The 14925-nt window shown below is 45.9% G+C and overlaps 1 protein-coding gene across 15 annotated transcripts in view; it reads left to right on the plus strand.

Annotated features, from left to right (window-relative positions):
* Positions 1 to 1204: 1204 nt before the first annotated feature.
* The window catches only part of LOC105470646 (brain enriched myelin associated protein 1), a 126889-nt gene continuing 113168 nt past the window's right edge, over positions 1205 to 14925 (plus strand). For 6 of the 15 annotated variants that reach the window (XM_011722807.2, XM_011722814.2, XM_071079133.1 and 3 more), the window contains exons 1-3: positions 1205 to 1367; positions 13871 to 13947; positions 14450 to 14519. In XM_011722807.2, coding sequence (XP_011721109.2) covers positions 13876 to 13947; positions 14450 to 14519 — 142 coding nt within the window. In that variant the 5' untranslated portion in view covers positions 1205 to 1367; positions 13871 to 13875. Of the gene's footprint in view, positions 1368 to 13262; positions 13310 to 13870; positions 13948 to 14449; positions 14520 to 14925 lie in introns of those variants that run through there. The other 9 variants (XM_011722815.2, XM_011722810.2, XM_011722817.2 and 6 more) reach the window with 6 other exon arrangements.

Consider the following 14925-nt stretch of genomic DNA (forward strand, 5'->3'; position numbering starts at 1 on the left):
CTGATTAATAATTGGGTTTACTATATTCCAGATTGACATGTACAGTGCTGAGCTGGAATTGAGTTTACAGCCCTAATTATGGTGTGCCCGGTTGTGTATTCAGCATTTATTTAAATAGTATTTTTTTTTTTTTCTTAAATGGTGATTTCTGAAAGAGGCCTTTCCCAGCTTTATTTCTCTCTCTTAGCTGCCTTGGCTTTTCTTTTATAATAAGGATCACACCCTGTAATTCTATGTTTATATTTACAGGATTGTATGTTCAATGACATGGAGCGCAAGAAGGTTAGAGACCCACCATCTTTTACTCATCTCTCTAAACTCAGGCTTACATATAGCCTGATGCTCGACAAGTATTCGTGATAGGGGTTAAGCTGAGTATATTGTTGAATAGAACCACAATAATTATTGCTTTGCAATTCTCTTGAATGTCTTTTCCAGAGCACCAAGTAGTGTAACTTACCATATTTCCTTTCTTGCATTGGCTGTTAGGAAGCTCAAAGTCATATCTGCAAACCCTTCATAGCAAGTCTGTAAATCAACATGCGCATTTATTTTCAATCCTGTTCTCATTTGATGTTCCAAATTTTGTTCTTCTATTTTCTTTTGTTACATGCTATTTCATGCTCTCATAATCTATTGTATACGTCCTTGTAAGACACTCTAAACTTGAATTAAATAAATTGCATAGTCTGTCGAATTTCTGGCCTGCAAAGAAAAAGCATGCCCTTTCCAACACCATGGTATGTCTCCAGAGCAGTAAACCAACCTGAGGTTACCTGATTTCTGGTGTCCAAACCCCTTTGGGAGTAAGGTTTACACGACTAGGGGTAGTCGAGTGGATGAGAAGCTATTTCCTTCCAATTAGGTGGTTAGGTGGTGGTGGAGGTGGTGTTCTGAAGTAAATGAAGGTAAAAGGCAGACAGAACTGCAAAATCTCACAGAACGTGTTTTCCCTGCTCTGACCATGACCTACGGTTACTGGGGAAGGAAACTGCCTACCCAGGTCAACCCGGCAGCCTCAGTGGGTGAGGGGCACTGGGTAGAATACTTGGGGTGCCAGGGAGGCATTAATGCCAGAGGAGTCAGGTGCTCAGTTTTTATTGGAGTTGGGAGGGCAGCCCCACATCAGGAAGAGAACCTGTTTCTGCAGGACGGTCGGCGGAGAAGGGAGGACTCCACCCAGGCTTGTGTTTGCCCTGCTCTGTGTATTCAGCCAGCAGGCTCTGCACAAGGAAGCAAAGTGCAAGGAGCCGGGCTCCACCAACAGCTCGGCACTGGACAGCACGCACTGGAGACCCAGGACCCTGTGCAGGAGCAGCTCCAGGGGACACCAGGGGACTGAAGATACTCCCACAGGGGCTCAGCAGGTAACTGCTTTCAGATCCTTTAGGCATGGCTGGAGAGTTTGCTGTTAGTGGTAGACGGTGTCATATAGAGGCCAGGGGTCAGAGAGGGTCAAGTTTGATCCCAGCTCTGCCTTCTGTTCACTGTGTGGCCTTGGATGTGTGTAAGCCTCAGTTTCGCTATCTGTGTAATGAACCCAAAGATGGCACTCATCTCAAAGTTCTTAGCTTTACAAGGAGCAAATGACAATGTGGTCAGTGTCAGGCACATAGCCACATAAATGCTCCTATTTGGCGGAACCATTGAGGGTCTTTTCAAGCACAGGACTTGGGGAGAAGTCAGTGGATGGAGGGATAGGCTGTGTGGTTTGGGGATCCATCAGGGCAAGAATCCCCCACAGCTGAGTGGAATCTGAGCCTTCACCTTAGGTATTGCCTAAATAAGTAGGGAGATAGGAAAAAGGACTTGTGGACTGCCTTTTGTGAATCTTATTTCACGCTCAAGACCACCCTGTGAGACAGCTGCTGATTCAAATCCCGGCTGCAGGACCTCTGATGTTTACATGTCCCCCTGAACCAGTTTCTTGCCTGGAAGAGTCATTGCGATTAGAATGCGGGTGCTCTGGAGCCACACGGCCAGATGCCAGCCCCAGCTCCACCCCGGGCTGGCTGGGTGCCCTGGAGCAGGTTCCCTCAGCCCTCTGGGCCTCAGCTTCCTCATCTGTAAAACGAACCTAATAACAGTACTGAGATCAAAGGGCTGAGAGGACTACTGCACGTAAATACCTATGCAGTTAGTAACTCTTAGCTGTGGTTCTTGTTTTTGCTATTACCATCATCTCCATTTTACAACTAGGAACATGAGGCTGGGTGAAGAGGGACCTGGACCTGGTTCCAAGGTCTCATGAAAAGGACGCTGTGGAACTGGAGTCCAGTCGGGCCTGGGATGAGGGTGCAGCCAGTGAGACTGTCACCTTGGGCAGGAAATTTAAGGGATGCCCAAAAACTCTGTCATGGAGATAAATGGTATGTTAACACAATGTTTTTTGTGTTTTTTTGTTTAGTTTTGTTTTGTTTTTTTTGAGACGGAGTCTCGCTCTGTCGCCCAGGCTGGAGTGCAGCAGCGCGATCTCCGCTCACTGCAAGCTCCGCCGCCTCCTGGGTTCACGCCATTCTCCTGCCTCAGCCTCCCTAGAAGCTGGGACTACAGGCGCCCGCCACCACGCCCGGCTAATTTTTTTTGTATTTTCAGTAGAGACGGGGTTTCACCATGTTGGCCAGAATGGTCTCGATCTCCTGACCTCGTGATCCACCCGCCTCGGCCTCCCAAAGTGCTGGGATTACAGGCGTGAGCCACCGTGCCCGGCCCACACAACATTTTTAGAAGTCAGAATTAGTGGCAAGACACCCATGATGAACAAACTACCAACATGTTAGGGAAAGATAAGATCAGGAACAGCGTTAATTTTGATTTTCATAAATTTCATGTTAAAATACTATTCATCTCCATGACTGAGCTTTTCGGCGTCCCTTACATTGCTCCCCCCAAATCCAGGGTCTGATCCACCTCAGCCTTGTGGGGATCCTGAGCCGATCGCAGCGGCTTCAGGTCCTGGGCGTATATACTCAGGGTCTGCAGAGGGCGCTTCCTCCTGAATAAAGACGACAGACTGGGCGGGGCATGCTAAAGTAGCTTTTCATTTAAGCCAGGGTGGGGGAACAAACCAATGTCCCAAATCATAGAAGATTCTTTTTTTCCAAAGAGTTCTGGAACGTAGAAGGGTTTTGATTTTAGGAAAAAGGCATGGACTTTGGGAAAAGCAACGGGCCCGTTAAAGCCCATGGGTTCTGCCTGCTTTACCATGACCAGAGACGTGGAGGGAGAGGAACTGAAAAAGGCTTCGGGTTGGGGGCGGGGGGACCTTTGCACCATGCAGGCCCATCTGTCCTGCTCGAGTATTAGATGTGAGTTGATTGTCTCTGTGTCTGCAGCTTCTCTTCAAGCCAAGTGCCCTGCCATGAAGCAGTTCAGGATTTAAGTGCCTGAGTCACATAGACCCAGGTTCAAACCCCAGGTGTGCCTCTCTGTAGCTTTCTGACTGCTATTCTTGGGCAGGTAGGACTAGCAAGGTGCCTACTCTCGTGGAGGTGCCATTCGTGAGAGGAGGGGATGCATTGCTCAGCCTTGGTTTCTTTGTCTGTGCAATCAGGGAATAATGGGATTTATTCTGCCAGTGAGCACCTGGGAGATAAAATGCAGGGAGGCGCTCACTCTCTGCTGTCGATTCTGCACTGGAGATGGTTGCCCTCCTGCATTTTGTGCCCTGCTATGCTCACCCTGGTGCTGCCTGGCACATAGTAAGCCTCCAATTAACATTACCTGCGATTATCATGCATTTAAAAATGTTTGGTGGCCGGGCGCAGTGGCTCATGCCTGTAATCCCAGCACTTTGGGAGGCCGAGGCAGGCGGATCACAAGGTCAGGAGATTGAGACCATCCTGGCTAACACGGTGAAACCCCGTCTCTACTAAAAACACAAAAAATTAGCCGGGCGCAGTGGCGGGCGCCTGTAGTCCCAGCTACTCAGGAGGCTGAGGCAGGAGAATGGCATGATCCCGGGAGGCGGAGCTTGCAGTGAGCCGAGATGGCGCCACTGCACTCCAGCCAGGGGGACAGAGCGAGACTCCGTCTCAAAAAAAAAAAAAAAAAAAAAAAAAAAAAAAAAAATTGTTTGGTGCAATAATAAGACTATGAGAGTGAGCTCTAAGATTTTTGGGATTACCACCCATTTGTGCAAACGTAATTAAGTACTCCAAGAGCAAAACATCAATCACCAAGCAGCCCTAAACACCCAAGGTAATTTCGATAAAGGCACCGCTGCCCCCGGACCCACAAAGTCCCATACCAGGAATCAGGGCTTGAGCAGTACAGTGAGGACTGGATTTCAGTCGCCTGTGTCCCCTTGTGCAGGAGGCAACCTGTAGCACTGTACATGGCACTCCTGATAATAGCTACCGTGTTCCTAGCACCGTGCGGGCACACACAAGGAGCTGCAGGACTGTGGGGCAGGCAAAGCGGGTCTGTTCTTTCCTCCTTCAAGGTCTTTACTGACCTTGGGGGCAGAGGGCTGGTTCTGCTGGGTGTGCCAGCCTCGCCATGTCGGCATCACCCTCAGCTGAGCGATGAGGAGGGCCCCTGGGTTACCTACATTCCATTGCATTGATCGAAGGTGTTGCTTGTTTACTTGGTGACTAATTCTGTCACCATTCCACCCTTCAAAACCACCTCCCCTTCCATTTAACAGTCATCTAGCTGCCTGCTGGCGATGACATTTCAGAAGTGCTTTCTCCAGGCCAGCTTTCATGGGGTTTGGCGTTTGGCCTGTTTCCAGGAGGAGGGCCTACTGTTAATCTGTAACTACAAGGAGGCGACATGGAACATCTATCACTGCGTAGAAGAGGAGGGATTTGAGGGCAGCCTCCGTGAGGCCAATTCACTCATGGATCAGAACACAGAGCTAACTCAATTATAACAATAATAAGCTAAATGAATAACATTAGCAATAACTAACATTTACTTACCTGAGTACTGCCAAGCCCTGGTGCTATATCCTTACAGTGATTATCAATGACTCTTCAATTATTCAATCCTCACTTTATTTTATTTATTTATTTATTGAGACAGAGTCTTGTTCTGTCGCTCAGGCTGGAATGCAGTGGTGCGATCTCAGCTCACTGCAACCTCCGCCTCCCGGGTTCAAGCGATTCTCCTGCCTCAGTCTCCCGAATAGCTGGGATTACAGGCATTATGCCTCCACATCTGGCTAATTTTTGTATTTTTAGCAGAGACAGAGTTGCGCCATGTTGGCCAGGATTGTCTCGAACTCCTGACCTCAAGTGATCCACCCACCTCAGCCTCCCAAAGTGCTGGGATTACAGGCATGAGCCACAGCGCCCAGCCTAATCCTCACTTTAGATTGTACCATATATATTCCTTGCCTAGTTATAATTTTCTCATTTCAAGAATGAATATACAAGAAATATTTTATATTCCATGTTCTATTGTATTACCTATAAATAGTTCATAAAATTATAACATCACTTATACAGCAGAAGAGATAGTATAAAGTATAGAAAGTAAAAAGTTAAGAGTCTAAACTCTCGACTTGAGTTTGTGAGGTTTAAGTCCTGATTCTCCCACTTACTAGAAGATGCTCTGTATTAGTCAGCTTGGGCTGCGGTAACCAAAATACCATAGACTAGGTGGCTTAAACAACAGTCATTTGTTTTCTTATAGTTCTGGAGGTTGGAAGTCCAAGATCAAGGTTCTGGCTGATGCATTCTTGGTGAGACCATTCTTCCTGGCTAGCCAACAGCTGCCTTCTTGCTGTGTCCTCACACCGTTGAGAGAGAGAGAAAGTGCTCTTTGATGTCTCTTTTTATAATGACACTAATTCTATCAGATGAAGGTCCACCCTTCTGATTTCATTTAGTCTTGATTCCTTAGAGGCCATATGTCCAAGTGCAGTCATATTGCACGTTAGGGTTTCAACACGAATCCAACACGAATCCATAGCATGATCTTAAGTGAGGAGCTTGAGTACCCTGGGCTCAGGTTCTGCATCTGTAAAATGGGGACAATAAAGATGTCTGCCTCATAGGGCTCTGATGAGGATGTAGAGTTAACATAGAGACGCGTTCAGAGCAATGCCTGGCATAAGGTAGGCACTACAGAAATGTTAGCTATTATTACTGCTAATGTATGGCCCATTTTATTTACTGCTTATACGAACAGCTTATCTCTATTCCTCAACTGCTGTGCACCAGCCACCCAGTTATACAACACATGGGCCACACCCTTCTAATCTTCACAGGAGCTCCATGCAAGGAATCTATTATGGTCCTTCCTTCCACCCCTCCCTTCTCAGACAAGGAGCCCGGGCTTACGCACATGGCCAGTGTGAGCCAGAGGGGAGCCCACGCAGAGGGCTTGCGCTATTTCACCACCACGGATGAATTTGCTCACGTGCTTTTCAGAAATGCAGATCCCTAGGTGACACCTGGCTATCAACACGAGGAGAAAATCCCCAAGTCCGGGAGCTAGACCAGGGTCTCTCAATACCAGCACAAGCGACCCTCAGCAAAGCAGGCAATTCTTCACTGGGGGAAAGGGGCGGTCCTGGGCATTGCAGCACCATCCCCAGCCTCTACCCACCGGATGCCAGTGCACGCCCCCCAAAGCTGAACCGTGACAATCAAAACTGCATGCAGGCATTTCCAAATGCCCCTTGGGGACAGAAATCGCTCCTTGCTCCAGAAACACTGTGCTCCACTTACTGTGAGGGAGAAACAAAGAACAGCACATTTCCAAAGAGAAAGCGTTTAGCAAAGCAATGGAAGTCATCAAGGAATAGGACAAGAGCCAAAATACGAAATATAGATATACAGTCCTGGAAAATTGGGACCAAAATAAAATACCCTAGACATTGTAAATATGGCATCTATTTCTATAGTGTGTGTGTGTGTGTGAGATAGATAAATTAGATGATTGATAGATAGATAGATAGATAGATAGATAGATAGATAGATAGATACTTATCATAAAGTTGAAATACTGTCAGTCGAACCATCATGAGTTGAGTTTGGGACATGTATATCACTAACACCTACTAGGTGCGTGCCCTGCCAGGCACTTTCCCATCACCTTGACCCCTCCCCACGGTACCACGATGTGTCAGGACATGCCTCAACCTCTGTGCTCCGGTTTCTCATCAGACAACTGGGAAAATAAAAGTACCTAACCCGGAGGGTTGTTGGGAGGACCAAGAGAAGCAAATATATGCAAATCAGAGCTGTTCAGCACAGAGAAAACACTCCAAATGTGTTTATTATTGTCAGCATTATGAATACCGTCATTTTCCACAAGAAAGATACGTTCAGAGGGGTCAAGTGCTTTGCCCAAAGCCCCATGATGGTGGGATTTTACAGAGGCCTGTCTCACTGCAGAGCTCTTGTTCTCAAGAGGAGAGAGGGGAGCCCCAGAGATGCAGGAGGGCGTGACCGCTCGACTCGGGCAGCCTCTGCGGGGCATGCGGGCTTGCTTCTGAACAACCAGCTGCAAAGCCTGCCCCGCCCGCCAGTTCTGGAGGAAGGGAAACTGGAGACCCAGGACAGTTCTCTTGATTTGCAAGCGGACAAAACAGTGCGCCAGCAAAGCAGTGCCCCTAGAAAGGTTATGAGTGTATTCAGATGCCTGGGTGATGGTGGTCTGTGGACCCCGAAGCCTGAGCTGTTCCTCAGTCTGAGAATCCCTGGGCCTGGTTGTCTAGGTCAGGGTAGGCAGCAGCCAGGAGAGTTCTGACCCCAGGAGACACTCATTCTCTCACCCCAGAAATATCCAGAACAGGGGCTCTCAGCCATGGAAACCACCTAGAGATCTCGAAAGTACCCCGATGCCCGGCCCCACCCCAGAGAATCTGCTGTCCTCGGTCTGGCTGGGGCCTGGGCATGGAGATCTCAGAACTCTGCAGGAGGTTCTCACGTGCAGCCCTGTCTGGGAACTCTGGGGACAGGCCCCCAGGACACAGGCAGGAGGCGGGGAAGTGGAGGGGCTTTCTCATCTGATCCCCCACAATCAACCCCCAGTGGCAAAGTGCCAAACCCTCAAACACAAGTCTAATTTCAAAAGCAACACCCCTCCACCCACCAGAGCTTAGTATGTTTAATGTCGAATAAAGTCATAAAGACAAAACACTCATATAATCAGTTCATGAAAGATAGGGCATTTTAACACCCCATTCAAACTTTTTCTTTTTCAAAAATGAAAGCTAGCTCTTTCGCTTGTATGTTTATCGTGAAAAACTCTATCTGATTTATTTTTCTCTTTTTGGGAAATGGGAGAAAACTATTACAGACAAAAATTACTGTCTGAACTGCCTTGAGCCTCAGTTTTCCCATCTATTAAATGGGGATTTAAAAAAAAGTCTCCATGTAAGTCATTCTGGTTTGCCCAGGATTTTCCAGTTTTAACATAAAGAGTCCCGTGTCCTAGAACATCCTCATTCCTGGAAAAGCCTTGAAGATGGTTTTACCATCACAGTGTTTTTCATACTGTGAGAATCACTGGGGCATTTGCTAAAAATACAAATTCCAGGGCCCCAACTTGACTTTTTGGTGAGAGGATCACGGGAATCAGAAATGTTGCCGGATTCCTCAATAGAGTCTCACTACCAGGCACCTGTGGGAGAAACGGGCTTCAAAGAGCAAAGATCATATCGGGGAGAGTCCTATTCATGCTAACACTTGCACAATGCTCGTTATGTGCCAGACCCTGTTCAGGGCACTTTGCTTCTATTCACTGGTTTGATTCTCATACCAGCCCCTTGAGATGGAGGCTATAATTATCCCGATTTTTACAGATGAGGAAACTGAGGCCCAGCGAGGCTCAGTAATGCTCGGAGATTCCAAACTCCAGAGCCCACATTCCCATCCTGTGTGCTGCACTGGTGTCTACACAGAGCTTCAGCGCTGGGTTGGCACACCGCAAGCTCTGCATACAAGTCATATATGGTATCATTATTACGAGTTCCAGGACCTTTGGGGCACTGGCACTGAAAGAGTTGCCATCTTCTTGCCAACTGTTAACAGAAGACTTCATTGCAAAACATCAAAATGCTTCTTTCAGTCCTCCCAGTTGTTTGGACCTAGTCCTGTAGTCTGAATAAATTCACTTCTGCTAATATTGACGTCAGCCAACAGATGGCAGTAACCTTTTGCTTTTGTCCCACCCAGATAAATCCTGTTCCTTAAAAGGTTGACGGACAGGCAGGAGCAATTTAGCAACACATGCATTATAACTGCTAGTGGAAAGTGACAATATCTGAATCCAGGTTATCACTGAAAAAGACATGCGATTAGATTTTCCTTCTTTCAGTCCCCTTCACCTTGAAGTGGCCGAGAGGCTACTTAGGATGTGCAATGATCAGAATAATGTAACCCCAACTCTGTGAGAAGAAAAAGCTTCTCTCCTACTTCCATACACCATGCATCTTCCAGCTCCAAGATTTTTCATAACCTCCAGCGTTGATTCAAAGTAGCTCTGTTAGGATTGAATTTACATTAAATAGGAAGAGCTTTAAAATAAAGCTTGTAAACCTACTGTCAAAATAATTTTAAAACTTGTTAAAAGCTGAATTTAGATAGATACTTTGTGTATATATATTCTCGCATGTGCATTTATGACCATGTTTTTGTGTATCCTTGACCAAGATATTTAACCTGCATGCCTCAGTTTCTACACCAGCAAAATTGAAATAATAACAATACTTCTGCTTTGTTGAATTGCTGCAAAGAGCAAATTAGTTTTACTGCAAATAAAGCTCCTAGAACAGTTTCTCAACAGATGGTAAGCGCTCACCAAATGTTGTTATTGTTATTACTCTATCATTTCTATGATTTTTTAGAGTTGTCGTCATTGTTTTTATACATAGTAGGTTCAAATCCCGGTAAACCTTCTGTAAAGAGTCAGATAGTAAATATTTTAGGCTTTGCAGGCCATAGGTCTCTGTTGCAAGTACTCAGCCCCATCATTATAGCATGAAACCCATCACAGACAATATATAAATAAAAGGGCATGGCTATCTTCCAGCAAAACTTTATTTATGGATGCTGAGATTTGACTTTCATATAATTTTCATGTGTCACATTCTATGATTCTTCTTTTTTTTCCAACCATTTATAAATTTAAAACTCATTTTTAGCTCACTGGCCTACTGAAACAGGCAGTGAGCTGAATCTGGCCTCTGCTGTTCTTTGCCAACCCTGGTCTTGAGGATTCAATGTTATTGTCCCATTAACAGACAGAAGCGATGATCTGATGCAAGTGTTTGAGTCATGGATCTTTATAAATAGAAAAGAGTACAAAACAACAAGTGTCCTATATGTTTTAGCAGTGCTCAGCTTTATCATGTGGTATGATCAGAAGACATACAAAATCCCCAGATTTGGTTATGTATTAAATTCCTGCAAGAGAACACATGGTGAGATCCACGACCTTTTGTTTGGCCTCCTCAATATCCAATTGCTCAACGCATCTACTACCAGGGAGTATAAACTCACACCAAAGGCGAGAGATCCACAAGAATCCTGGTGATTCATTGGCTCCTTTCAGCCAGAAATCAAAAGTCCTAATTTTTATTCCAAGAGCCACTGGAGCAGATAAGCCAGAAGCTAGGTCTTTGGAGATGGGCTACATTGGAATTATGTGTGCAAGAGAACTTTAGGTGGCAAGACAGCAGGTCTTTGGAGGGGCTGCAAGGGTTCTCGTGTAGGGATCGGATATATTAGGAGTCAGTTCCTCACTGGATGTTTGTCCTTGGTGAGTCTTGGAGGCTCCATTCCACCTTTTTAAGGAAAGCTAGTAATATGCAGAACATTCCGGTGGTTAGGAGCACAGCCAGACTGTGTTTGAAACTTGCTCATTAACTGGGTGACCTTTGGAAAATAATTTAAGCCCCTTGAGTTTCGGCTTCCTCATATGAAGAATGAAATCAGGATGCCTCTATCACACAGGAACGCTATAGGACTACATGAGACAATACAGGTGAAGCACTCAGAAATTAGAGCTTGGAATTGAGAACATGCTGAGTAATGATTTCCTGTTATCATCATCATTATAACAAAGCTCTTCAGAGGTTTGGTGATGATGTGGTCGTGTACCTAGGTCTGTGCCTCATGTGTGAGAGATGTTATCCATGGTTATTCCCTCCATTGACTAATAATAATTGAGCTCCCAATAAATGCAAACACACTGCTAAGATTAGGAGATACAAAATTGGGTGAAGGTAGACACTGCCTTTGACCTCAGGGTGCTTACCATTTCTTTTGGAAGGGAGACATAAATACTCAGCTTTGCCCTTCACCTATGGGACCATAACCACATTAATGGTCATTTCAGAACTATCCTACCCAGCATTGCCACAACCTGCCATCTCCCATATGATCCCATCTCACGTGATGTTATTAATTACTTTTATTCGACGGGGCGCAGTGGCTCACGCCTGTAATCCCAGCACTTTGGGAGGCCAAGGCGGGTGGATCACATGAGGTCAGGCATTCGAGACCAGCCCAGCCAACATGGTGAAACCCCGTCTCTACTAAAAATACAAAAAAAACATTGCCGGGTGTTGTGCCACGCACCTGTTATCCCAGCTACTCAGGAGGCTGAGGCAGGAGAATCGTTGAAACCCAGGAGGCAGAGGTTGCAGTGAGCTGAGCTTGAACCACTGCACTCCAGCCCGTGTGACAGAGAGAGACTCCATCTCAAAAAAAAATTACTTTTATTCACAACTTAGAACCCTATGCGTTTTTGTTTAATAAGCACATATGTTTTGCTTAACATGAGCTAGACATTGTTCTAACCAGGTCACAAGCATTAACTCATTGGGTCCTTATAGCAGTCTTATGAGGCACAGTGAGGCTAATTAACTCTCCCAAGCACACACAGCCACAAGGGGCAGAGAGAGGATTCATGCCCAGACAGTTTTGCTCTAGAGTCTGTGCTCATAACCACTGTGCCATGCTGCCTTGAACTATCAGAAATGACCTCATTTGTGGATTTATTGTTCATATGTTAACTCTCTCCCTGTGTACCATATTTCAGCTCTGTGAAGTCAGAGGGCTTTGCGTGTTTAATTCACAGCTGTAACCCTAGTGCCTCGCATAGCTGTGCTCAATAGACAAGTCATACGCTGCATAATGATACCTTAGTCAATAATGGACCACATACACTTAGTGGTCGCATGAGATTATAGTATTACGTATTTACTGTACTTTTTCTGTTTCAATATGTTTAGGTGCACAAATACTTCCCAGTGTGTCACAGTTTCCCCAAGTGTTCAATGTAGTCGCACACTGTGCAGGTTAGTGGCCTAGGAACAATAGGCTATACCATACAGCCTAGGTGTGTAGTAGGCTATACCATCTATGATGTTCACACAACCATCATATCGTCTAACGATGCATTTCTCAGAACATTTCCTCCCCCTTGAGTGACACATGACCATATGTGTTAAATCAATGAAAGCATGACGATATACCCAAGTAAGTATATAATTACAAACCCTGCTAAATGCTATGAAAAAAAAAAAAAGGCAGTAGTGTAAAAGGTTTTAATAGGGGAATTAATTTAGTTTGAGAATCAGAAAAAGCTAAAAATTATTATTTCAATTACCCTCATTCTAAAATCTTAATAGCTGTGACTCTAGCTAAGAGAGAAAAAAATGCTATCTACACTGAATACACTTTTCATAATGATAAATATTTTCCCCTATCAGTGAAATGCAACTGAAAATTATGACTGCATTTAACTTTAATTCTTTTGAATAGATGAGTCCAAAATCTCCTTTCTATTCCCCAAAATAAATATAAGCAATGATACAGTTGAGCTGTGTCTCTACGCAAACTCTTTTTTTTTTTTTTTTGAGACAGAGTCTCTGCCGCCTGGGCTGGAGTGCAGTGGCCGGATCTCAGCTCACTGCAAGCTCTGCCTCCCGGGTTCACGCCATTCTCCTGCCTCAGCCTCCCGAGTAGCTGGGACTACAGGCGCCCGCCACCGCGCCCGGCTAGTTTTTTTGTATTTTTTAGTAGAGACGGGGTTTCACTGTGTTAGCCAGGATGGTCTCGATCTCCTGACCTCGTGATCCGCCCGTCTCGGCCTCCCAAAGTGCTGGGATTACAGGCTTGAGCCATCTACGCAAACTCTTATCTTGAATTGTAATCCTCATAATCCCCACGTCAAAGGTGGAACCAGGTGGAGATAACTGGATCATTGGGGCAGTTTCCTCCATGCTGTTCTCGTGATACTGAGTGAGTATCACGAGATCTGATGATTTTATAAGCATCTGGCATTTCCCCAGCTCGCACGCATTCTCCTGGTACCCTGTGAAGAGGTGCCCTCTGCCATGATTGTAAGTTTCCTGAGGCCTCCCCAGCCATGCAGAACCATGAGTCAATTCAACCTCTTTTCTTTTTTTTTTTTTTTTTTTTTTGAGACGGAGTCTCGCTCTGCCGCCCAGGCTGGAGTGCAGTGGCCGGATCTCAGCTCACTGCAAGCTCCGCCTCCCGGGTTCCCGCCATTCTCCTGCCTCAGCCTCCCCAGTAGCTGGGACTACAGGCGCCGCCACCTCACCCGGCTAGTTTTTTGTATTTTTTTTAGTAGAGACGGGGTTTCACCATGTTAGCCAGGATGGTCTCGATCTCCCGACCTCGTGATCCGCCCGTCTCGGCCTCCCAAAGTGCTGGGATTACAGGCTTGAGCCACCGCGCCCGGCCTCAACCTCTTTTCTTTATAAATTACCCAGTCTCGGGTATTTCTTCATAGCAGTGTGAGAACGGACTAATACAAGCAATTTGTTCTGATCTCAGCTGATGATAATACAGCCATGGGCAACTTGCCAGGCCTCTGCACCTTCGTATCGCATGTAGTTTCGTTTGGTTTTGATTTCTTTCTCTCTTCCTCTCCATTATAGGAGCAATGGGTAACCAAATGAGCGTTCCCCAAAGAGTTGAAGACCAAGAGAATGAACCAGAAGCAGAGATTTACAAGGTAGTGTAGTAACCATTAAAGGGGCATCAGCAGAAAAAAAAAAAAAAAAAAAAAAAAAAAAAAAGAACTTCCTGTATTTGACAAGTGTGTTGACTAAAAAGTCCTGGCTGCTGATTGATTGTGTCTGTGTGTGCAAGACAGTGGAGTGAGGATAACCTAAAAGGTGTCAGAATCCGCATATTAAACTCGTGCTCCACCCCTGACTTGACAAGTGTCCATTTGAGCCTGGGGTGCCCTCCGTGCGAGGGGTCAGAGCTTCCTGTGAGGGTGGGATAACCTGAGCTGAGGCACCATTGTGAGCTCTCATAATAACTGGAGTCCACTCTTGGAGTGAGTTATTTTGGTTCTCCGAGGTGTGATAGAAAGCTGGGGAGCTTCTAGAAACACAGCCCTTAAGTTAAGTTTAATTTTTGTGAGACATCCTTGTATCTTCGAGGTTCTTCCTTGAGTTCTGATTTTGCCCCCCAAGATTTGTCTCACAATGTCACGTGGTCTGTTTCAGGACAACGCGTCTGCTCAGAACGGGGTTCCGGTGGTGATGTCGACCCACACAGTTCAGCACTTCGAGGAAGGTCGGTGGGAAGGGCACTCTGGGAAGGGCAGCTATCCTCTCATGGGGAAGGAGGGTCTGCAGGTGCTGTTTATGGTGGAAAAAAAAAAAATGAGAGGGTTGAAGCCGCAGGTTCACTTTGAAAACACTTGGATTTGTTCCTTGGGCTACCATGCAGGGGTGGCTTACACAACAGAAATGTATTGTCTCACAGTGCTGAAGGCCAAAAGTTCAAAATAAAGTTCTCAGCAGCAGTGGTTCCTTCTGAGGATCATCAGGGAGAACATGTTCCATGCCACTCTCATCGGCTTGTGGATGGCCATCTTCTCCCTGCATCTTCATGCCATCTTCCCTCTATGCACATCTAAATTTCCCCTTCTTCATATGAAAACAGTCATGCTGGATTAGGGCCCACTCTAATAACCTCA

Source organism: Macaca nemestrina, chromosome 15 (assembly GCF_043159975.1).
Source record: "Macaca nemestrina isolate mMacNem1 chromosome 15, mMacNem.hap1, whole genome shotgun sequence".
NCBI classification, from domain to species: domain Eukaryota; kingdom Metazoa; phylum Chordata; class Mammalia; order Primates; family Cercopithecidae; genus Macaca; species Macaca nemestrina.